The sequence below is a fragment of the Podarcis raffonei genome, chromosome 3, assembly GCF_027172205.1.
Source record: "Podarcis raffonei isolate rPodRaf1 chromosome 3, rPodRaf1.pri, whole genome shotgun sequence".
NCBI lineage: Eukaryota > Metazoa > Chordata > Lepidosauria > Squamata > Lacertidae > Podarcis > Podarcis raffonei.
Window position 1 is genome coordinate 94,444,314 of NC_070604.1, and position 23,551 is coordinate 94,467,864.

The 23,551-nt window shown below is 42.2% G+C and overlaps 1 protein-coding gene and 1 long non-coding RNA gene across 3 annotated transcripts in view; one reads left to right on the forward strand and one right to left on the reverse strand.

Annotated features, from left to right (window-relative positions):
- Positions 1-1,786: 1,786 nt before the first annotated feature.
- The window catches only part of MIA3 (MIA SH3 domain ER export factor 3), a 38,673-nt gene continuing 16,908 nt past the window's right edge, over positions 1,787-23,551 (reverse strand). The window contains exons 6-28 of one of the 2 annotated variants that reach the window (XM_053383107.1): positions 22,621-22,760; positions 19,369-19,500; positions 18,607-18,628; positions 17,634-17,722; positions 17,365-17,442; positions 17,171-17,281; positions 15,341-15,412; positions 14,660-14,764; positions 11,675-11,797; positions 11,459-11,561; positions 10,929-10,984; positions 10,362-10,452; positions 8,426-8,564; positions 7,121-7,222; positions 6,981-7,041; positions 6,840-6,875; positions 6,647-6,714; positions 6,020-6,117; positions 5,795-5,917; positions 4,860-4,936; positions 4,627-4,698; positions 3,212-3,353; positions 1,787-2,668 (exon numbers count right to left, since the gene is read on the reverse strand). In XM_053383107.1, coding sequence (XP_053239082.1) covers positions 2,346-2,668; positions 3,212-3,353; positions 4,627-4,698; positions 4,860-4,936; positions 5,795-5,917; positions 6,020-6,117; positions 6,647-6,714; positions 6,840-6,875; positions 6,981-7,041; positions 7,121-7,222; positions 8,426-8,564; positions 10,362-10,452; positions 10,929-10,984; positions 11,459-11,561; positions 11,675-11,797; positions 14,660-14,764; positions 15,341-15,412; positions 17,171-17,281; positions 17,365-17,442; positions 17,634-17,722; positions 18,607-18,628; positions 19,369-19,500; positions 22,621-22,760 — 2,363 coding nt within the window. In that variant the 3' untranslated portion in view covers positions 1,787-2,345. The remainder of the gene's footprint in view (positions 2,669-3,211; positions 3,354-4,626; positions 4,699-4,859; positions 4,937-5,794; positions 5,918-6,019; positions 6,118-6,646; positions 6,715-6,839; positions 6,876-6,980; positions 7,042-7,120; positions 7,223-8,425; positions 8,565-10,361; positions 10,453-10,928; positions 10,985-11,458; positions 11,562-11,674; positions 11,798-14,659; positions 14,765-15,340; positions 15,413-17,170; positions 17,282-17,364; positions 17,443-17,633; positions 17,723-18,606; positions 18,629-19,368; positions 19,501-22,620; positions 22,761-23,551) is intronic. The other variant, XM_053383108.1, reaches the window with a different exon arrangement.
- On the forward strand, positions 3,348-4,374 carry LOC128411098 (uncharacterized). The gene is made up of 2 exons (XR_008329685.1): positions 3,348-3,656; positions 4,019-4,374. It is a non-coding gene; the product is annotated as an uncharacterized LOC128411098 (long non-coding RNA).

Sequence of the window (23,551 nt, forward strand, 5' to 3'; positions counted from 1 at the left end):
ATCCTACTGAATTCAGTGTTTGTTCCCAGCCAGGTGTTTTCACTTACCTATTAACTTGCTGCACATTAACTAGTTACTGATCCATAAGAGGAAAGGAACCATTTTCTTGCAAGTTTACTCAAGAGCCTTGGTAAGCAAGGACCAGTTCTTTGAGGTGGCCAAGTCACAAACCCAGAGCTTGCTTATATATCTCCAACAATCCTGCTACAGCCGGCTAGTTTACTTTCTAATGTAAAACCTGTTTTAACCCAGCAGTAGGGGGGGAAGAAAAGCCACAGCTGGATTGTTTCTTCTTGTTGGCAGGCACATGACTTAAGTCTTAACACCAAGAACCATTCTGAAAATATTCTTAGTCAAGACGAGTAGTTCCTACTACATTGGTACCTCAGGTTACAAACGCTTTGGGTTACAAACGCTTTGGGTTACAGACACTGCTAACCTGGAAGTAGTACCTCGGGTTAAGAACTTTACCTCAAGATGTGAATAGAAATCGCGCAGCAGTGAGAGACCCCATTAGCTAAAGTAGTGCCTCAGGTTAAAAACAGTTTCAGGTTAAGAACGGACCTCCAGAACGAATTAAGTTCTTAACCAGAGGTACCACTGTATGCTACCCAGCAAAAGTATTTATTCACCCCCAGAATGCCTTAAGTGATTATCACAAATGGAACTGTTCTTTGAAGTGTGAATTGTCTCTTTACATAATACTCAAAGCATTTTCTGATCCTTTAGAAAGCTTCCAAAAGACCAACATTAAATGATGAGAACACTGAAGCCTATGTTTAATGATGGGGCTAATTCTCCTAGAAATGCCCTTTCATACATACCAGCACATTCATAGAAAGCTGTGTGTTGTGCTCCAAAGAAGGAAAGTTTGTATTTGTTTTAGAAGAGATTGAAGACTCTCCAAGGTAAAGCAGCAGCCTATAGAAGCCTCTTTCCATGTGCTTCAAGTCTGGAACAAGTTTTGTTCACTCTTAAACCAATTACATATTGAGATTACCGTTCTAAACATCTACATACTCAGCAGTAAGCCCCACTGAAGTCACTTCTGAGTAGACATGTTTAAGGCTGGGTTGTAAGGTAGTCTTATCTGAGCTATCTTCTTGACTGATGTAGTTTTGAAACAAGATCTGGCCTACTACAGAGCCAAACATGACATGCAAAAAGTACAGTAAAAGCACAAGGGAAGGGTGAGCTTCTGAGCCCCTCTTCAGCAGCCCTCTGTGTTGGACTCTCTAGAGAATCCTCAACAGTACTGCTCATGGAAGCTGCATCTGCCCAAAGACCCCTTCCCCACTGCAGCACCATAGCCCATACTGCTCAGGAGGGTCAAATGACTATAGTGAAGTCAACAGGGGTGGGGTAATGAAAGGAGTCCTGAGCAAGGAGCCACCAGCTCACATCCCCCTCAGATTCAACTCAAATGTGCTGTTTTATAACAATTACCAAGTGATAAATGGCACCATTTCAACCCATAATTTTTTGAATCTGCACTCAACATGGGAAATTTGACCTGAATTTTCCTGGGCCGCTAGGGCTCTAAATTGTGGGGTTTTTGTGCTTTATGGAGGCATGACACTGTAAGTTTTACTCAGCGTACGCCGACTTAAATCCATGACTCTTACTAAGTTAGGCCTATTAATTGCAATGGGTCTAAAACTTAGCTGAATATCACCCACTAGCTGGAAGAGTTTGTTCTATTCTTTCATCTTAAGCCGTCTCGTGACTAGTACTATTCATTACTGCAAAGGAAAATGCATTTGTACAAAATTCATTCTTCTAAATGTAGCAAAAAAAGAGAAAGAGATCTTGCTCACTTTATTAGTAGATTTGTCCTTCCAGTACAGAGTAGTTTGTTTCTGGTCTTTCATACCAGGTAGTTTAAAAATATCTGCATTAGAATCCTTATGTAAACCACTTGTCTACAGTCACTGTAGGCTATATGTGAAGGGGTAGCATTTCTTACCAAAGGTATTTCCACAGGAAATGTTCAAATTATCATTTTGAAATCATTCACCAACTTATTACATAGGCTACATTAATTAAAAACTAACCACACAGGTACTTTCATATATTGCACGTTGAGAGCTGCAGGTCAGCCACAGCTGTAGAAGCAGGCTTCAGGTTCATCACAGAAAAATTATATGTGCATCCCAAGTGGATGAACAAGTCCTCATTTAAAGGTGATCGAATGCGCGATGCTAGAGAAATTATTTCTGCAAAGGAGAAAGAAAGAAAAAAGCTACATAGAAACCAAGTCCAGAGGAGGAAAGAAGAGTTGGTTCTGAAGCCAATGAAATCCTCCCCACATGAAACGTGATGGAGATCAGTCCAGAAATCCAAAGTCATGGTTTCTCTTCAGCATGATGTGCAGAGTCCCGTGAGCTAGCTGGGGATGGGGGACCAGAAGGACCTCCTTGGTAGTCATTGGGTCCTGAAGGTGGCAAGTCTCTGGCAGGAGGAGGGGGGTAGTCCCTTAATCCTTGTGGAGGTAGCCGTGGAGGGCCTGGAGGATAATCTCTTGGGTATGGAGGCCGGAAAGGAGGAGGTCCACGCTGATATCCTCTCTGATCAGGAGGTGGTAGTGGACCATGTGGAAAGTCTCTCATTCCAAATGGAGGGACAGGTGGATAGTCTCTTGGAAGAGGTGGTGGAGGGGCTCCACGTACTGGAAGGAAAAGCAGTACAGTGAATTATTCACTGGCAGGAAGTACATGCAATCTCACCCCAGAAATTTGGCAGAAACCAAACAGCAGGCACAGAATCCCAAGTTTACTAACTTCCATTTTAAAGAAGCATATTTGAAGCCTTTATGCCTGGCAGATAATATGTGAACAGACAACAAAATGTTCCACTTCTCAGAAAAGGAACCATCTGTATTTTGCATGCCTCTCTTGTCACTTCCAGTCCTTTCCCCACATAGTTACAACGGTGCTTTGCTATCAATAGACTCACCAAATCTATCAAGGCAATATTCAGATGAAATACTTCAGCCAAATATTCAAAGCAGGTTATGGCTCTCAAATTAGTATTGCTAACATTGCTCAGCTCTCACAAATTCACCATGAGGCACCCCTGCCCACTCACTCATTGCCGCAAAGATAACCTTGTTCTGCAACAGGTTGTGAGAAAGATTCTTGAACCTGTAATGCCAATTCAAATAAACACCTTTTTTATATAAAAAAAAAGCACAATGGAAAAACAACCATACCTAAGGGAAGAGGTCGAGGTCCATAGGGTAGCCGGGGTGGAAGTCCAACACGAACTGGAGGTGGTGGCAAATGCCCAGCTGCTGGCGGTCCCATTACAGGGGCCCCTGGGTAAGGTGGAGGGCCTTTAGGACCCATGTTAACCTGTGTAAGACAGAAAAGTTAGTCTACTATATACACCAGCGAAATATAAAGCTGATCTTCCACCAAAAATGTTAAGTGTTTGAAAGCTATGTATTTTCAAACTCATTTTCACTGCATACTACCAAACAGGGGTGAGGAATCTCAGGCCAGGGGACCAGTTGCAGCCCTCCAGACCTCTCTAAATGAGCCTCAGACTAAACTCCTCCTTGCACAGCCTTTTCAGTGCCCATCAAGTACTTTTGCCTGGTTAAGACTATGCCTGTTCCTTGCCTGAATGGAGAATGTAGAGTCTTGTGCGTGTAAGTAAAGGGACCCCTGACCATTAGGTCCAGTCGTGGCCGACTCTGGGGTTGCAGCGCTCATCTCGCTTTACTGGCTGAGGGAGCCGGCGTACAGCTTCCGGGTCATGTGGCCAGCATGACTAAGCCGCTTCTGGCGAACCAGAGCAGTGCACGGAAACGCCGTTTACCTTCCCTCCGGAGTGGTACCTATTTATCTACTTGCACTTTGATGTGCTTTCGATCTGCTAGGTTGGCAGGAGCAGGGACCGAGCAACAGGAGCTCACCCCTTTGCGGGGATTTGAACCGCCAACCTTCTGATCGGCAAGTCCTAAGCTCTGTGGTTTAACCCACAGCGCCACCCGTGTCCCCTCTTGTGTGTGTAGCCGTCTTCAAATTTTGACTGGAATGTGGCCTGCTGTACAAAGGCAAGACTCTCATCCATTGCCCAAACTACTTTTGCCTCTGGCTCCACCCATGATTGGGATGCAGACTGCACAAGGCAATGCTGCTCCTGAACTGGAAAAGGTTCCCCACCCCTGCTATGGGGATTTTCCTTTTCCTGAATACTCTGGCTATACAAAAAACAGGTGTTTCAACTAAGTTACAATCCTGAATATTTAACCACCTAAAACCCATCATCCATGTAGTTAGTATTTCTTAAAGCACCAGCAAACCCAAACAAACAGTTAATTTAAACACAAAGAAATCCAGAAAGTACCCAAGGGATTAAAAAAAAGAAGCCTCAAATATCTGCTATATTAGATTTCTAGAAAATAACTCAGGACCAAAGCATAGCTTTTACAAATGTAGTATATGTTAGCTGCCCTCACCAATGTATGCAACCTTAGGAAGTCAAGAAGCCCCAGAAGAGTTGTAGCCTAAAATGAGTCTCGCGGGGCTCATTTTGTCATGCTGAGATATGAAGCATCATGCTCCTCTCCATCAAATCAGGGGAAAGCAAAAGCACCAATCCCAGCCTCTTGGTACTCACTGCAGTTGCTTCAACAGATGAAGGTGGAGCAGTAGAAACACAGGGGGCTTCAGGCTCTTTAGGAGGGTTTGGCTTTATTTCCCCCCCAGCAACATAAAGACAGTAAGATGATAGACAAAATAAGAACATGATATGTAAGAGGTGATGTGACCCGTACAGTGGGGTAACATACATGGTCCTTCCCAAAATGCCATCTCAGAAAAAAATTTAAAACCTCCCTGCCCCTTGCTTACCATTCCATCCACTACTGCAGCAGGAGATGATGTCCTTGGCCCACAGGTCATTAGGGATGCTACAGCAGGGCCAAGCTCTAAAGACAAAGACCACATATTTTTACCATTTTGAAAAGAAATGCACTTTCTCAATTGTGGACACCCACTTGTTGCTTGTCTACAACTAGAGATCTTTTGTTCTTCTAAGTGGTATGTACATTTTGTTAAAAATTATTTCTCAATTTATATACCACTTACATGCCCTAATGGCTTCTGAGCACCAGCCAGCACAGCCAATTGTCAGACAGGATGGGAGTTGTAGCTCAGCAACATCTGAAGGAGCACATATTCCCTACTTCTGGTTTAGAGACCTGGGCTATGCACTCCCTTCCTCCCTAAACAGTAACACGTACAGTGGTTTGAGCATTGGACTAGGACCAGGGAGACCCAGTTTCAAACACTCACACAGCCAGGAAGCTCATTGAGCAACCTTAGCCAATGACTTTCAGCCTAAACTACCTCTCAGGTTTGAGAGGATAAAAATGTGGAGGGAGAAAACCTTGCACACCATTCTGAACTCCTTGGAGAAAGGGCAGAATGAAATTAGCATAGCGCTGTCGCATTAAGGATTACTCCATTTACAAACTATGCACATATGCTAGCAAAAAATAAGGTGCTTTATTTTCCTATTAAGGTCAACAGGACAGAAAAGGCTTAAAATTAACTGGATTATAACCCAACACCTTTAAACATAGTGTGCCATTCTGGCTAATTTAGGACTGCTTTGTTATTTTTACTATTTCCATTCTTAAACCAAAGAAAGAAAAGTGAATTCCGTAAAAATAAAAAATTGGCCCTTTATAAAAGTTTAAAGTGTTCAGTGATAATAAAGAAGGCTTCTATAGCAAGACAACCTAAGGAAGAAAGAAAAAGGATTGATTTATTGCCATCTTCACCTCTTGAACCTTCTCTTGGATTGGCAGAAAGGGGCCGCCCAAGGGGTTCCATCATCAGCGGTGGGGAAGGAGCTCCCCCGCTCACAGGTGAGGGCCCAAAGGATCCATCTCGACTTAATGGACCTGTAATAAAGCATGGTCACTGGTGTCAACTTTTTATTTCCTTTTCTGAAAGGTTAGGCTTGACATTTCAGATCCTTAGCAAAAGGTGAACAGAGCATTTACCTCTGCGAGGGGGGGCTTGATGGTCTGGTCGGCCTGCAGTTGGTTTCACAATTAGTGGTCTCTGAAGCGCAGCTATTTTCTGATCCATCTCTATTAATCTATTAAAGGGGGGGAAATCGAAAGTTAATCTCAAAGTGCATTCATGCTTGTACGATATAGCGCTGAAGCAGGTGCGCCAGGTGGTTGGGGGCTGAGGGGTCTTCAGCCCCCAACATTTTTTCAAGGAGGGGGCTGGGCTCCCCCAAGATCCTGTAGCCCCTGCTCCACTTCCTAATCCCCACCGATGTCGTGTGGGGAAGAGCTTGAGCACGGAGCTCTGCTCTGCGCTCCCCATTCTCCACCACACAAGCACTGGCATCACAGCGGCAGGATGCTTGAGCGTCTCAGCATGGCGCGCGAGCGCTAGGTGGGGCAGGACACGTCACATGATGTGTAACATAACACATCACATGATGCACCCCCACAATGTGGGGGGGGGGGGCAAGTCGGCGCCTTTGTGCTGAAGGAATTTGCCATTAAATAATATGCACTTTCACCAAGAAACCTGCAGTTGTGAATAGCTTAGTATTAGTGGCAGTCTATAAAACCAATCACCTTTTGCAGTTACCAAGTAGAGAACATACTTACTTGAGCCTTAAGTTGGAATTTTCCCTTTTTTCTTCAGCTAATGCCCTTTCGGCAGAACGTGCTATGAGCTGCAATAGGGGGAAAAATAGGAAAACACACATTAAAGGCTAATTGCTGCTGCTCTGCAAAAAGCATTAACTGCCCTGCTCAACTAAATGAAAAGGTTTTTTATATGCTTTAATAAAATCCTTACCCAGTTCTCATGGGCCTTCTTCTCATGGATGTCAATCTTAAAACATTAAGGAAGGAAGGAAGAAAAGTTTATTTGAGTCTGCACATTGGCTTATATCCTACATCTACTGCTTCAGAAAGATTTATTGGGATAGCATCACACCTGATTCTTGTACGATCGCTCTGTTTGCTGCAGTTCTTCAACAATTTCGTCAATTCTCTTTCTGTCAAAGAATTTGAGAGATTACTTCTGCTCACTGTCTGAAAATATGAGACATTACATTCATCAATCAATCTATTTACTTGTATTTTTTCACGTCTTCAACTGCCAGGACTGCTTTTTCATCTGCAGCAGAGAGCTTCTGATCCTTCTCTTGACGCTCATACTCTTCTTGTGACAACTTCCTAAAGCAGAAATTTAGGTATAATTAACCCTCTGTGGCCAGACACAACCTGACAGCATTGGAAAAAGTTCTAAAGCTTTTGTATCACTCTTACACAACTCCATATTTCAGGTAGTCCTCAACCATGACAAATTGCCAATTGGCGTTTCAGCCTCTCCTTGATTCAATGGTGGGGTAAAATAAATTTTTTAAAAATGATTTGCAGCTATGGGGATCAATTCTAGCCCTATTGGAATGGCTGAAAAAACAGAAGCTGGGTATGTTTAGCCTGGAAAAGAGGAGACTGAGAGGAGATATGATAGCCATCTTCAAATATCTTAAGGGCTATCACATGGCGGAGGGAACATGCTTGTTTTCTCCTGCTCTTCAGGGTTAAGACTCAAGGCTATGGCTTCAAGTTACAAGAAAGGATATTCCGATTAAACATTTGGAAAAACTTTCTGATGGCAAGAGCTGTTCAGCAGTGCAACAGACTCCCATGAGAGGTGGTGAACTCTCCTTCCTTGGAGTATTTTAAGCAGATGTTGGATAGCCATCTGTCAAGGATGCTTTAGCTGAGATTCCTGCATTGCAGGGGGTTGGACTAGATGACCCTTGGGTCCCTTCCAAGATTCTATGAAAGGCAAACAGAAAAGGAGCAAAATGATGTTATAGCTTACACAAGCTTTCCAGAACCTTAAAGGTAACGGGACCCCTGACCATTAGGTCCAGTCGTGACCGATTCTGGGGTTGCGGCGCTCATCTCGCTTTATTGTACAGCGCCGGTGTACAGCTTTCGGGTCATGTGGCCAGCATGACTAAGCCGCTTCTGGTGAACCAGAGCAGCGCACGGAAACGCCGTTTACCTTCCCGCCAGAGCGGTTCCTATTTATCTACTTGCACTTTGACGTGCTTTCAACTGCTAGGTTGGCAGGAGCAGGGACCGAGCAATGGGAGCTCACCCTGTCGTGGGGATTCGAACCGCCAACCTTCTGATCGGCAAGTCCTAGGCTCTGTGGTTTAACCCACAGCGCCACCCATGTCCAGAACCTTATTCCTTCCAAATACTGTTGGACTACAATTCCTATCATCTCTTGACAACTGGCCATGCTGGTTGGGTTGATGAGAGGTCATCCAAAACATATGAAGGGTGCCAGATTGGGGTAAACTGGTTTATACCATGTTTTGGGGTATTTTTATCATCTTTTAAAAGCCCAGTACTTACTTCTGAAGTGCCATTTCCTTCTGCTGATAAAGCTCATTGAGAATCTCCACTTTCTGTTGCAGAGTTTTACATTCACTTTCTAGCTGAGATTTTGCTCTCTGCAAGGAACAAGAATCATGTTCCAGCTTCTTGATTTGCTCTGCAATAAGACAAATCTATTTAGTACAACATTTGTAAGAGCTAAGATACGGTGACACAGAACATTCAATTGCTCAGGAAACAAGACAGTTTTCACTCCAGGCTCTATGACAGAAGGAAAAACTGCAAATTTGGATGGAAATAAGCTTCACACAGAGGCAGGCCAATGACTTGGAAGAGGTCCCAACATAAAGAGGAGGACCGAAAGATGGAGCCCTGAAGTAAGGAGGCTGAAAGAAGGTGGAAAGAGGCAGAAATAAGACCATGAATTAAGCAAAATGCAGTCTATCAAAGAAAGGGCTGTAAATAAATTCCCCAGAGCTTAAGATAAGGAGATGCTGTAAGCACTAGGGGAAGTAAGATAGCTTAAAGTAGTAGTCAGCAGCCAAAAACCAGGAATCTGCAAACACAACAGGGAGTGGAAAAAGTGAAACTGGGCTAGACTATGCACAACTGTTCCCTTTTTCTAGGCCCTATGTTCTCTTGGCCTGAAGGAAATGAGCAGACAAAGAATGTCTAGAAGGCTGATGAATGCCAGCCAATGGGGAATGCAGCTGCTGGATCTGTGAGAGGTCTAAGCGGTTGACTGTAGTCTCTATCGTCACCACATCATTACACACTGGCAAGGGAAGTATTAGGGACAAAAAGCAGGGTGAAGCAGAAGGAATTCATTGACTGATTTGAACTAACCAACCATTTTTGTGCCCCAAAGTTTCCTTTTTGATAAATTTTATTGGTTTTCATCAAATTGTACATTTCATCCCGAATATAACAAATCATAGCTGTTTTGGACTTCCTTCAGCGTCTCTGACAATCATCCATATTTATACCTTTAATACACATTCCCTTTTTTCGTATTGCCAATATTCCTCCTTATTCCTAATATTTCTAATAAACAATACTTATTTGTTTTTTACAGTGCCTCTTGAAATCCTGCTAGCGTTGTGTTAATACCACATGTATTTTTCAGATAGTCCACAAATTTTTCCCAGTCCTCAATAAACTTTTGATCTTTACTATATCTAATTTTCCCAGTTAGTTTATCCAGTTCTGCATAATCTGTCAATTTTAGTCTCCATTCTTCTACTGTCGGTATCTCTTCTTGTTTCCACTTCTGGGCCAACACAATTCTGGCTGCCGTTACTGCGTATTGGAAAAGCTTGCAGTCCTTCCTTCTTATGTCCTTTCCTACTATCCCTAAAAGAAAAGCTTCAGGTTTTTTCACAAAAGTATATCTTAACATTTTTTTCAACTCATTATATATCAATTCCCAAAAGCTTCTCACTTTCTTACATTCCCACCATTGATGAAAGAACGTCCCTTCTTTTTCTTTGCATTTCCAACATTTGTTATCAACCTTATACATCTTTGCTAATTTTACAGGTGTCATATACCATCTATAAAACATTTTCATCACATTCTCTTTCAATAACGTACAAGCCGTGAATCTTATGTTCTCTTTCCACAATTTTTCCCATTCTTCGAATTGAATGTTGTGCCCCACATCCCTTGCCCACTGTATCATTACCGATTTAACCTCTTCATCCTTAGTATACCATTCCAGCAATATCTTATACATTTTTGACAGAATTTTATACTCATTATTTATTATGTCTTTTTGGAAAATTGATTCTTTTTCAACATATCCTTTATCCTTCAAGTCTTTTTTGAATGTTTTGTGCCCCAAAGTTTCTAGTCTATTAATGAATGGAAATGGGAACCCCCTTAACTGATGAGCTACTGCAGTGGTTTCTTTTAAAGAACTTGTCATTCCAAATTATACATTTGCTGAACACACCTTCCAACTCATGCCTTGCTGCTACTTCATCATTAAGTTTGGACCGCATGTGATCTCTTTCTTCTTCAATGATAGATAATGTTGTTTTTACCTGCAAAAAGCAACAAATGGCCAGTGAAACACTCTCCTGGAATACAAACTTAGGCCATATTGATTACACAAAACAATGTTTTCATGGGGTTAATTCATGTACCAAACTGCCCCCAGATTCTCTCACAGCACCTTTGAGGCCTGCTATAACTAGTGGAATATCACTGAAGGCGTTTCAGATTTTTGTGAGCTTCTACACTATGGTGGGTAAGGGGAAGGGATCTGTGTTAACATGGGTTCAAAAGAATTTTGTATTTTGGGGCTCTGCTTAGACTCAGATCCGTGGGATAGTTATATTTCAGCCTACCCAGTTTGTGTTATGTGAAATGGGTGTTTTGTGCTTGGGCATGCCCACACAGTAGCCATTTTATGAATGTACATGCCCCCATGGCAGCAATTTTGTGAAACTGCTGTGACACTTCAAGAATCCCAAATGTGCCCACTGGCCCAAAAAGATTGGAAGCATCTGTGTTATACCCTTGAAACATCCATCATCTGTTTAATCTGATTCTTCATCTTTTCATTCCTGGTATCTAGAAGGGAGAAAAATTATTTTCATTGTGTTTGTTTAAGCAAAATTTTCAAAAGCTGGCAAGAGGAAATCTCCATAATTTTCTAGAAGTGTACAGATGAAAGCAACGCATTTCAACATGAAGCAGGAAAATATTTCAATTATAGGAGTTAAAAGCTACTGATGTTCACAATTGACTCAAGAAAGGGCAGATCCCAATGGTAATCCAATCCAGTTATTTATCTGATGAATTGCTCACATTATAGATATAATTCATCAGAGTTGAGAAATTTACTTCTCAGTGATATAGCCAGTATGTTAGATGGACATCATCTTAATTTCTGGTCTTTTGTATTAGGAGTATCTGTTCCTATTTGATACATAACAGATGTTAATTATTCACTATTGTGTACCATTCCCCCTAGGAGACTTCAGCTATTGCTTCCTCAAGATTAGCTGCTTGAATGGACTACCAGGTTATCTAAGATTTTAGTACCTGAGAGCTCTCCATTGGCCAGATCATTTCCATCATCCCTCTTGCCTTCTGACTCAGATTCTGCATCAAGCTGCTTCAGCTGCATAATGCAGTTAGTCAAAACCTAAAGCAGAAGCAAAAAGCCAAATTTTAAACTATAAGTCCACAACATTAGGTGTAGTAGTTCAATCACAGAGTCATGAACACAGAAGAAAGTTGTTCTTCAAGAGAGCTTACTTCAATTTCATTTTCTTTATAGGCAAGTGCTTCTTCCATATCATTCTGAGATTTCTGATACAACTTGATCTGTTCACTGAGCTCACTGTGCCTCTCACTCCAGCCTTCTGCTTGTTGCAGCAGCTGAAAGAACACAAATACAATATTAACAATATTACTGGGATGACAAACAGCATGTAACTCAGGCCATCAGGTTTTAAAACTACACCAGAGTGGCTAAATATGTCAAAGTTAAAGTTGTGCCAAAACAAAAAAGAACATGCCACCCCTTTAAAAAATAATGCTGGCTCAAAATGAGGGGAGGCACAGGCAAAAGAACGATCATCTGCAGCCATGCACAAAATCCTTTAAAATGAAAGCACAGCTTTAACTGATATATTTAGATATCATCTTATAATAAAATCAGAAAACAGGAGGGTGGGTGGATTTCACAGAGGATCACCATTTTAATATTCTCCCTGGAGCAATAACATTTCTAAAGCTGCCACAAGGCACCCACCCGATACATAAAGGAATTCAGGATGGGATTCACCTAACCATAACATGCATCTTCAGCATCTGTCTAACCATCTATATTTCTTTTAGAATTCACTGTTGAACATTTCCACCTTCTCCAATTTTTCATTATACTGAGAAAGTGTATTGTATGTGGTCTATTCCCTTGCCTCAAATGACCTCAGTAGGAGCTGCTGTCCATCAGTGTCAACTGTCAGCAAGGGGAGACTTGCCTTCATCATAACCTGAGCACAATCTAGCTGTTCATCCCCACTCCACTGTGTCAGAGAACCACAGAGAGTTCCCAAAACCAGATGGGGACATCATTTTGGGTGAGAATTTTTTTCTATAAGCTACTGTTGAGAGCTTCTCAGGAATATAAATGAAGATGTAGGTATTCTACACGAGTAAATATTGTAGCTAGCAGCTCCTATGGTGGAGTTTCCTAACCACTTATTTCCCCACAATTGTGTATTCATGTTTCACTTCTACCAAGGTTCCATCTTCTCTAGCTCCAATATCATCAATGTAACAAAAGGTTAACATGTTGCCAGAAGTCATGGGAAGAGAAGGTCTGATAACTACAGCTGATACAGCTATGGTAATTTCTTCAACAGTATAGGAATCATCAACTAAGGAAGTTTGACCTGGACTTCTCATCAGCTTTCCTTTTCTCTCTCTCTCAAGGTCAAAAAGTATTTCTTGTTCAATGTGCTTTCACCTTGTCACTTATGTTCTGGCATCATATGGATGTAACTTTAAGTTAGGAAGACACTGAAGAGCATGGCCAGAAATGACCTTCCGGACACTACGAATCTGCACAGGAACAACATTGAGCATGGCTGTGGGGGTGGGGTGGGCAGCTGTTCTTGCCAGTCACAGGAACTAGAGGCACCGTCATCAGGTTTCATTCTCTCACAGAGCAATGAAAATCAGCCTCCTAGTACTAGGGTTCCAGACTGTCTTTGCAATGACCAGCTCTAAACAGAACAGCAAGTATAATTCACTGTAAAGAACTGTACTTGTCATATAAGCAAAGGATTTAATAAAAGAAAGTGTGAAGCTCAATATGGTCACATACGGTGCTTTTTTCAAAAAAATGTTTAGGGGTGCTCTCATTTTGACTCAGGAAAATCACCATTTTATATTTCAAATCGGGAAAAATAAATACAGTAAACGGACAAAAGTACAAAGATTCACAAAATGTTTAGGGGTATGCGTAGCACTGGTCAAATTTATCTAGGGTCAAATACATCTACATCTACAAAGACTGCTGCTGCTCCTTAACTTCTGTGCACAGATGGGGACGCAAAACAATACCATCTCAGCTAACACAGAAACATGACGCTTGCATTACAGATATATTCTTTTTGCTGAGAATCTCCAAAGAAATTCACCATCCCTGATTGCAACAATCCATTAGCTTAAGGTTGGACAATGTGTATTCCAGAGGCCGGATGAAACCTTCAGCCAGTTTTATGTCCCCAGAGTTATCAGACTCTTGTTCCTTTCCTTCCCTAGTCTTGCATTCCTCCCACATTGTTCTGCTAAAGGAGGAAGATATTAAGCAATGCCTTTATGATGGCAACAGAACTGGCAAAAAATGTTCCCAATACTGCTTTTCCAAGGAAAAATATTAAAAACGGCTTTTACTAAATAAGGAACCATCCCATGAAATGAGTTACACAAGCCTGGCTTGCCCATCATTGGTTTTGGTTTTGCCCACTGCTGTCAGGCAGCCCTCAATAGAAAAAAGGTTCCCATCCCTGCTTTAGCTCCTGGGGGTCAACTGTTTTCCCAAGGCTTCCTCACACTCACAGCAGCACCTAGCTATCTTCATTGTCCTTTGTCTCCTTCCCCAGTGCTGCCCAGGTACTGCCCAATCCCTGACTGCACGAGACCAATAGTGGTTCCAACAGTGAAGAAGGTGGTTTCTGCACATGCTGTAGGGGGAAGTAAGGGGCAGATGGGGTTTATAAACCTGAGAAGGTAGCCCATCTAGGAGAAGGAAAACTCTTGAGCCTAAACTTCTGCTGCCTTGTGGGATATCTTCAGGAGAAGAAAAGGCTAAGGAGTAAACCCTACACAAAATCTGAGCAGACTCACTAAGATGGTTGGATTGCACCTTGTACGCCTCCTTCCGGCAACTCCAGCCAAGCTGGTGCCAAACATATTGCTCTATTTTCCTTTGGACCACATCAGTGAGGCTGAGAGGGGGGTCTTGTTGTCTAGATGGTCCAGGACCTCCATATATACTATGCAGGCTTACATCCCGGAGAGGTCACTTCGGTGCTGCAAACAGTGTTTAGACTTCACCTATGGAGGTGCACTCCATTGTCCCTCGAAACAGATGGATGCCAACAACTACTCATGCCCTTCAATATTTTAAAATGAGCAAACTTTTCAAGCAGAATTAACTTGGTCTGATATGTACACAAAGCAAAGCCTAATTAATGAAGAACAGCAGTTTAACAAAAACGGCACACTCACTTGCTCCTTACTCTTCTTAAGTCTCGTATTCTCTTCTTGAATACGACTCAATTCAGACTTCACTTTTTCTTCACTTAGTTTAGCTTCATTAAGTGCTATCTGCACCTAAAAATTCCAATAATTTCAAGTTTAATATGCAAATCACATAAAAATGCCAGCTTACACCAAAAAAGCACAGAATAATTCAATAACCCGCAACATTCAGAATTTAGATTCTTCTATTCTTCTTGGGAGACCATACCTCCCATTAAACCATGGTTAAAAACGAATTATGGTTTAATACAAATGCACAAGCTGTATGTGCACGCAGCTAAAAAATTCCTGCTGCATTCCTCCCCCCACTTCTGTTGCACCACCTTGAAACATGAGAGATTCTCGCTTGTCATGATGTTCAAACCTAGGCTCATGGTATTAACCTTGAACAAACTACAAGCAGTAAGCCAAGACCAAACTTTTGTTTATTGCTCATAGATCTGTTTATTTGAACATCAGGACAAGCCAGACACTTAATTGGTCCTGGGAGCACAGCAGGAGTGCGAAGAGCAGAATGAAAACTTTTCAGCAGCATGCACCAGCAAGTTGTGCATTCACATTGAACAGTAATTTGTTTTTAACTGTGATTTAAAGTGATGCTGATATCAAGTCAAAGATTTACTTGAATTCAAAATCCAGATGTGTTACCTCAGAGAGCTCTACAGAATGCAATGTGATGATTTCTTGGAAGTTCTCCAAAGACTTCTGAGCTTCTGTGAGCTGTGAATAGAAACAAAAAAGGCATACATATTGGACCTGAAAACAAAAGAGTTATACTGACATTACATTTACTGAGATGTATAAGTACGTAAACTAGGTAAGCTGGCTTTCAGGTTACCAGCAACCTAATATAATTTATTTCAAGTTCTGTAATGAAACCCAGTTACAAAGATAGGTTCCTTACCCCCTCAAAGAAAGGAGCAGCATACCATAAATACCTAAACACATTTACTAGTCTCAGAATAAGAAAAGATACATATTGAGCTGGAATACTGGCTCATATTGCGTCATTCATAAATAGCCTTAGGCAAACAAGTCACTATTTCTCAGTCTCACCAACACAGTATGTGAATACTACTAGCCTACCTTATAGCACTGTTGCAAGGACTGAAATAAGCTCTATGAAGTACTCTGAATACTGCAATGTGCTAAATAAATGTTAAGCATTATCAGTATGCTTAAGGTCAGGGATCAGACATGTTGCTTCCATCAACCTCATAAGAGATGATGGGTATTGTAGTTCAGCAACATTTGGAGAGCCACAATGTTTGTTTTGGGTCCCAAGGATAGGAAACCTGGCCCTGGCCCACACTGGTCCTTCCCTAGGGCCTTCCTCCTAGCGGGTGTCCTTGGGCAAAATGCATGCCCTGAGGTGAGAACGTAGAGAGGAGAGCCACCCACTCGCCTGGGGTCCACCAGCACCCACCATCGCACTGCGTGGCCAAGGAGAGGTGGCCAGGAAAGGGTTGTGCCTGGCTGATTGGCCTGCTCTCTGCCACCCTCCTCCTAGGCCTGCTGCAGCTGCGGCTCCAGCACTGCTGGGATGCTGCCAGGTCCGCCAAGGAGTGCCAGCCGCAGGTCCCACTGGGATCTCACTGAGCTGAGAGGGCAAACAGAGTAACCAGCAGGCAAACTCTGTAAGAAGCAGCCACCACAAGGGTGCAGGGAAGGCCACCTGTTGCCTCTCGCACAACGCCCACAAGGTGGGTAGTGGGCGCAATCCTTGCCTTGCCCCAGGTGCTGGCAACGCATGCTATGCCACTGTCTAAAGGGCTGTCACATGGAAGATGGAGCAAGCTCGTTTTCTCCTTCTCCAGAGGGTAGGACCTAAACAATGGATTCAAGCTATAAGGAAGGAGATTCTGACAGTAACAGCTGTTCGACAGTGTAAAGGACTTTTCAGAAGGTGGTGGACTTTCCTTCTTTGGAGGTTTTTAAGCAGAGCTTGGATGGCTATCTCTCATAGATTCTTTAGCTGAGATTCCTACATTGCAGGGGGTTGAACTAGATAACCCTGGGGGTCCCGTCCAACACTACAATTCTATAAATGTTGTAAGATTATTGACTTAAAAGTTACCATTAATTCTCCTGACTATTTTACCTTCAGAACATAGGAGAAATATTGAAAATAAATCTTGGAGGCATGAGTGTGGATAGAACATTCCAGGGAAAATTCTAAGGATGTGTGGCTGACGAGAGCCATTTGTGTGGATTCCAAAGCAGTGAAGGCCCACATCACACAAAAATGGTCAGGTTTCCAAAACCCAATGGAAAATATGAGTTACTGGACTTTTCAATCGTAAGTGCTGACATTTAAATATTAAACAGATTACAGAATTTAATGTCAAATTGAAGTTAAAAAAAAGTTCACCTCTTCAAGTGTTCGTGAAGTTCTCAACCACCACCACCTTTCCAAGGAGCTTAACCACACTCTCAAACACGCCAACAGCCAGTAGCAAAGTAGGAAAATTTGCTTACTTGTTTCTGTTTCTCTGAGTAGTGCTCTTTCTCAGTTTCTAGCATGGTGTGCAATTTTTTCACTCGCTCGTCTAACAGATGGTTTGTTTCTTTAAGCCCCCTGATTGTGTCCTGTTAACAGCAATGAAAATATATGTTTATTTTGTTTAAATATTTTAAATATCTGTCATAAGAATAAAATCCTTGTTTCATACCTTAAGCCCTGTAGCCTCATCTGAGAGATTTGTGTTTTGTTTCTGGGCCTCGTTCACAGCTTCTTTTGCTGCTTTTATCTTTTTAAAAGAAAACAAACAAACATGGAAAGTAGAAACTTAGTATTAATTTGATTTTTGATATCCCAAATTATGATCTTCGCAATTATACCACTAAAAGAGAGTAGAGGACACGCACATTTTAGATTATCCAAACACTGATATTAAATTTTTAACTTCAGAATAATAAAGACATGAAGACAGCACAATACCTTTTGATCATATTCCGACATCTTTTCTAAGATTTCTGTCTTTTCTTTTAAGAGAGTTTTAATTTTTTCTACAAGTTGTTTTTCTGTCACTAGAAAAAAGAAAATTGGGGACAAATGTGGAGCATTTTTCTGTAGAACTGGGCTACTCTGCTAACCCTTACACATCACATGTACCTCAACAATTACAAACAAAAAATGCCACAACATGGCTCCCACCCCACAACACTGATGTCAGCTGCTGAAAATGGTGAGCTTAGACATCACAATATATCATGGATCTATCATTCAACTTAGGTTCAGTTTCCCTGAACTGGGGCTGTCAACTCCAGTGTACATGCAGTTCACTGGAAAACAGGGCTCTTTCCCCACCCTGGAGATCTTCTATTAGGCTTCAGTGTGAAGCTCCTGCATTTTATGCTAACGGACACACCGCATTATGACCCTTCTTGGGGACTCAAGGGGAAGGTATTCTTCATACTGAAACCTATTATGTCAAAGCTCCAGTGAGGTAGTGTGGAAAGACACATTCAAGATGCACTGGAAAGAGTTAGGCAGACAGTACAAAGGGGGCTATGGGAAACAGGCAGGATTCAAAGGCCTGTATACGCACCAAAGTTTCTCAGGCCTTCCTTTCTCACTGCTTTCCCCACCCTCTCAAAACAAAAACAAAACCACCCTTGGGAGATTCTCCTAAGTAGAATCCAGCACAGCACAAAGGTGTAGAGACAGACGTGGTAGTTCCCATGAGTCCAGGAAAACACCTGAGGGACAGGTACATGTAATCTTTGGATTACAACCTGATCTGCCCAGACCAACAGAGTAAAGAGCAGCCAGAATACTGAAGTGTCCAAATGGCTCTTTATACACGTGATATTAAATAATAAATTCTGATACTAAGTGCTCAAAGTTATATTAAGCAATAAAGCAATCCTGCCATACAATCTGCAATATCGCAAGGACAAAATATTCCTACCTTGATACATTCTACTCTTTACCTACAAAAGGAATGGATAAAAGACAGCATTATGAGAAAGATTATGCCATTTTATTAATGTCATCAACAATGAAAAGTAAATGTTTGTCAATAACCGCTTCAAGAAATATCAACACAAGCATGGTTTCCATTGCAAGTATCAATTTACATTATGCAAGCAAGCTTCTAATAAAAGCTTTTAGGTTCTGCTTCAAAGTCAGGCCAAAGTTCTGGTTATGTAACTACTGTGTGGGTACAATTAAAAACATTTGATTTTGAAACTAAAATAAAAGAACAAGAAGTACCAGTTTGAAGCTTGCCTGTCAAGCCATTCTATCATTGATGTTGTAATTTGAGGCAATAATAAACTTGCCATACAAATTATTATAGAAACTTCTCCCTTTATTTTGAGAATGTTGACCACTGTCCATATTATCAGTACTGAAACTGTCTAGCAAGGATCCATCTTTGACATTACTATTTATTGTTCAATTTTAACGTTGGATTTAGCAACTGAAGAACAGTTCGTTTCCAGCAAGTGTCAATGTGGCACTTTTGACACAAATGTTCAGCACTGACTTGTTTTCTGTTAAAACACTTCATTAAAAAGTATTTAAAATAAATTTATGTGCTTTACTGTTGAAGGTAGAAATATTTGACACCAAATATTGAAGCCTGAAAGACTTCATAATCATAACTGTCAAAGCTCGGCCAGATAACTAAACATCAGTATACTGTATCCGACCTTGAAAATAAACTTACGGATAGACAAGTTCTCCACAAGAAAATGGCAAGTGTAGCAAATCCCACAAAGGCAGTAATAATAATGGGCTCCCAAGGAAGTCCATGGAAGTCAGGACCAGGCTGCATGTCTTCAGGTAGTGTTGAAACCAACTAAGAAAAAAGTTGGCAAATTTTATTTTTCTTAAAAGCTGTCAAGTGAGTACATATTTAGAAAATGCACCAAACTCATAGGAAAGTTTACACAGAAGAATGTCCACTAATTTCAATGGGGTCAACTCCCAATTGTGTCTCATATGCCTGTCAAGCTTCATCCTTACAGTACAACCAAAAATTATAGCCTAATCATATGCACACAGACCAGAACAGAAAGGACTTAATGTAAAGTATGACAAAATCTAAGGGGTTCTCTCACCAAAGATAAGGCAGCTGGAGCTGGGTTGTGGGAAAGGAATTCACAAGCACTTCCCTCTGTTCTGAATTTGCTTAAAGAAATTCTAATTTTTGATTCTTCCAACAACAACAAAATCAATATTCCCTGTTACTGTTAACTTTTGGATTTATTCTTCTTCTTCAACAACAACATCCTACACATTTAAATTTAGCCAAGTTAAACCTAACATAATCTTAAGTCTAAATCCCTGATGACTTTCAAGTTGTTGGTTTTCTTAAATTATTCCTCATTAGAATTTCAAAATATATATATACTTAAAAATTCAGAAAGTAAATTTCAGAACCCATACTTTACTAAGTTTTGAAGTTGTGTGTTGAATCAAAGGTATGTATGTTGAATTAAAGCTGTTGGATCCTTGATAGCCTGCTATTACACCACACATTTACAACATCTTGTTATTGAGAGTTACACAAGCTTTCAGTTTCATTCCCAGAAACCTTTGCATCACTAGGTGTACTGATACGCAGAAAACAGGGGGTGGAGTGGAGAAACTAGGACTCTGTTCACACAGAACTCAAAACACAATTATTCCAGGTTCCTATGTCACTATAGATCTTTCCACACAAGAAGAATTAGGTATTTGTCATACTGAAACCTATGACACATATAGCAATACAGGATCTATGTGATCTCTCTCCCAAAACATATAGACACAAACAAGAAAACTTTACTAAAATGTGCATAATTCTAATTTATGTTTTCTAGAATCGTTTGCAAAGTGGAAGGGAAGGATGTCCTATTTATTTCCCGGAAGAGTCTGAGGTTACATGATACAGGAGCATGAGGCTTCAGAGCCACAAACATTTACAAACAACTCACTGTAAAATGGGGGGCTGGGACGAGAGAAAGCAGTCAAGATGCAACTTTAGGGCCATTTACTGAACCCTCGAAAACTGTCTGATCTCCTCTATGCTCCTAGCTCCTGTGAGCCCACGAACTTGCAAGAACTACGAAAGCTGATCTAAACAGGTTTATCCCCACTGGAACTCTGTATTCTGCAAAAGCCATTTCAGGGCACAACTTGTTTGTGGGCTGTGCACGCGTTTTAAAAACGGCATTACATTCCCCACCCCCAGCACCGGACCGGCGTTTGTTAAATCTTTCTGCCGATCCACATCTGCCCTGCGAAAGTGGGTGGAGAGAGAGGCAAGGAGTAAACAAAATCCTCCTCTGTCGTTTCCTCGGTCGCATGGAAACCCACGTTTCCCCTTCTCCCTGTGTCACCTCTAGCACTAGTTTCACCTAGTTTCTCCTCGCAATGTCTCTAAAGGCCCATCGGGTTACTTTCACCTCCACCCAACCCCCCACCCGCCTCCCTCGGCCGCCGCCACGGTCCTTTCCCCAGGTGTGACGGAAGCCCCCAACGGGTGCTCGGAGCCGTTAAAATATGAAGAGCCCTGGAAGGCGGACCCCCTGCGAGAAGGGGGCGACAAGAACCCCTGCGACTACAACCCCTCCCCCTCCTGGGACCCCGCCGAGATTCGCCCCTTGCCTGGCCGCCAGCCCCCGGCTCACCTCCAGAAGGCGGCCCGTGAGGGAAGCGTAGCCGCGGGACAGCGGCCCCAGGAGAAGCGCCGCGCCGCCGCCGGGGGCGCCGGGAGGACTGACGGACTCCATATGGGGAGAGGTGGGCGGGGAGAGACGCTTGCCACTATCTGAACGGGAAGGAGGCGGCGGAGGCGAACTTGGCCCGTTCCTCCCCGACCGTTGATACGGCGCCTGTGTTCCCCGCAGGGACACGTCACCTCGCGCTGACCCTCGAGCGACCCCGTGACGTCATCGGCCCGTGCCGGCAGGTCAGGGGGAAGGAGATTCCGGAAGGGAAGGTGGCCGCGCCGGGTCCTTGCCGGAAGTCGGTGAGGGCGGCTAGGGCGGGAGCAGCGGTGACAGAGCGGGACGGGTGCTCTTGGCTCGGCAATGGGATGGCAGCACGTTCCTGCGGACTCTCTTTTGACTCCCGAAGGAAAGCGCTGTAGCCGTTCACTTGATACGGGGAGCGGGAGTTACAGCGAGAGCACGGCTGGAGGCAACCACAGGCCTCAGCTCCTCAAACGGCACTGGTTTAAGTTACTTTGGAGGCAAAACTGTTTGGCTTCAAGAGCAAGCGCGTACCTTTTACATTCAGGTGTGTGCAAAAGGGGCGGGGGGAACCACCTATTTGTATATAACGGGTAGTCTAGAAGAACAGGCAATGAAGGCTCTTTTTTTGAGCAGGAGAGCAGCATGGGTGTTCCTACTGCTGGTTTTAAACAACTAAAAATCATCGCCATGCACGCTGCTTTTCTCATAATGGGTTCCAGGTGTGTTTGCTGAAATCTTTTAAACATGCTTGAACAGCAGTCAACTGTCACTGAAATTACAGTGGTACCTCGGTTTTTGAACATAATCCGTTCCGGAAAGCTGTTTGAGTTCTGAAAGGTTTGAAAACCGAAGCCTCAATACAGAAGCTGTGTGACATGTTTGACTTCTGAGGCGTGTTTGAAAACTGAAGCATTTACTTCCGGGTTTATGGCGTTTGAAAACCGAAATGTTCATCAACGGAGACATTCGAAAACCAAGGTACCACTGTCTTTGAACATGCTTCTGTGTGAACGTGGTTCGGACTCGGTTGCAAGCACACTTGGGTGCATAAGGCTTCAATCCTTTGTATTTCTACATGGGAGGGATCTCAACCGAACCACAGTGGGACTCACATATGCACAAGATCAGGCAGCTGCATACCCTTCGACCTGCTTAAACTTCTTTACAAATTTTAAATTAAACATGTATTTAGACATCAACACCACACTGATTATATACATCATTAAGTAGGTACTCACAAGCTCTGTGAAGGGGCGCATATTTTCCTTTGCTGATAAGATAGCACTATCCAAGGCAGCAGTAATATGTGGAGCGGTAGAGTCTGCATCTGATGGATTACTACTCTCTTCTGTGACATCATCCTTAGCATTAATTATACCTTAGGTTAAAAAAAGTTCCATATATTATTTTCACTAAATGTCTTCAGCAAAAAAAAAGCATCTTAAAGACAAATACATTTCTTTTGGCATAATTATTAACACATTTATCTTCTGTTGTACATCACCCACATCCCTTCAGAAGAAGGGAGAGTCATAAATACATAAATAAAAGCAATAAAAACTTGTCACAATTCAGACTAGTTTCTTATATTTCACAAGGATATGACCTCACCATTTACATTTCTTTTACATTCTGTGTGCATTACACATTGAGGAAGACACTTCATGCAAGTAGGGTCTAGTCCAAAAATATGCAGGAAGAGGCAATCAAAATTTATCAATTACTGTATATTTGTTCAGAGGCCCTACTTAAGTCTTAATTTAAGTGTATCCAAGGACACAGCTACATTAGTGAAGAAAAAGCGTTTTATATGTGTTATAACACTGTGACACCAGATGGCACTATGGAGTCCCGTCTTTCGCCAACGTGATTTCCCGCTATGAGGTTTACAATGCATTTTGCTGAAACATTTTTTTTTATTTGTCTAGATCGAGTCCCAGACCTGTGCATCTCAATATTGCAGCTTGTTTACTCATTAGTCAATCTGAGTAAGTCTTGAAATCCATGGGACTTACTTTTGAGTAAATATGTGCTGGCTTGTGCTGTAAGTGCACATACTATTGCAACCTAACAACATGATCCTAAGCATATTCACTAATTAGTAATTCTTATGTCCCAGTAAATGTCTTTAGAATTGCAGCCTAGTGGGTTAAGTCAGTTCAAATACAC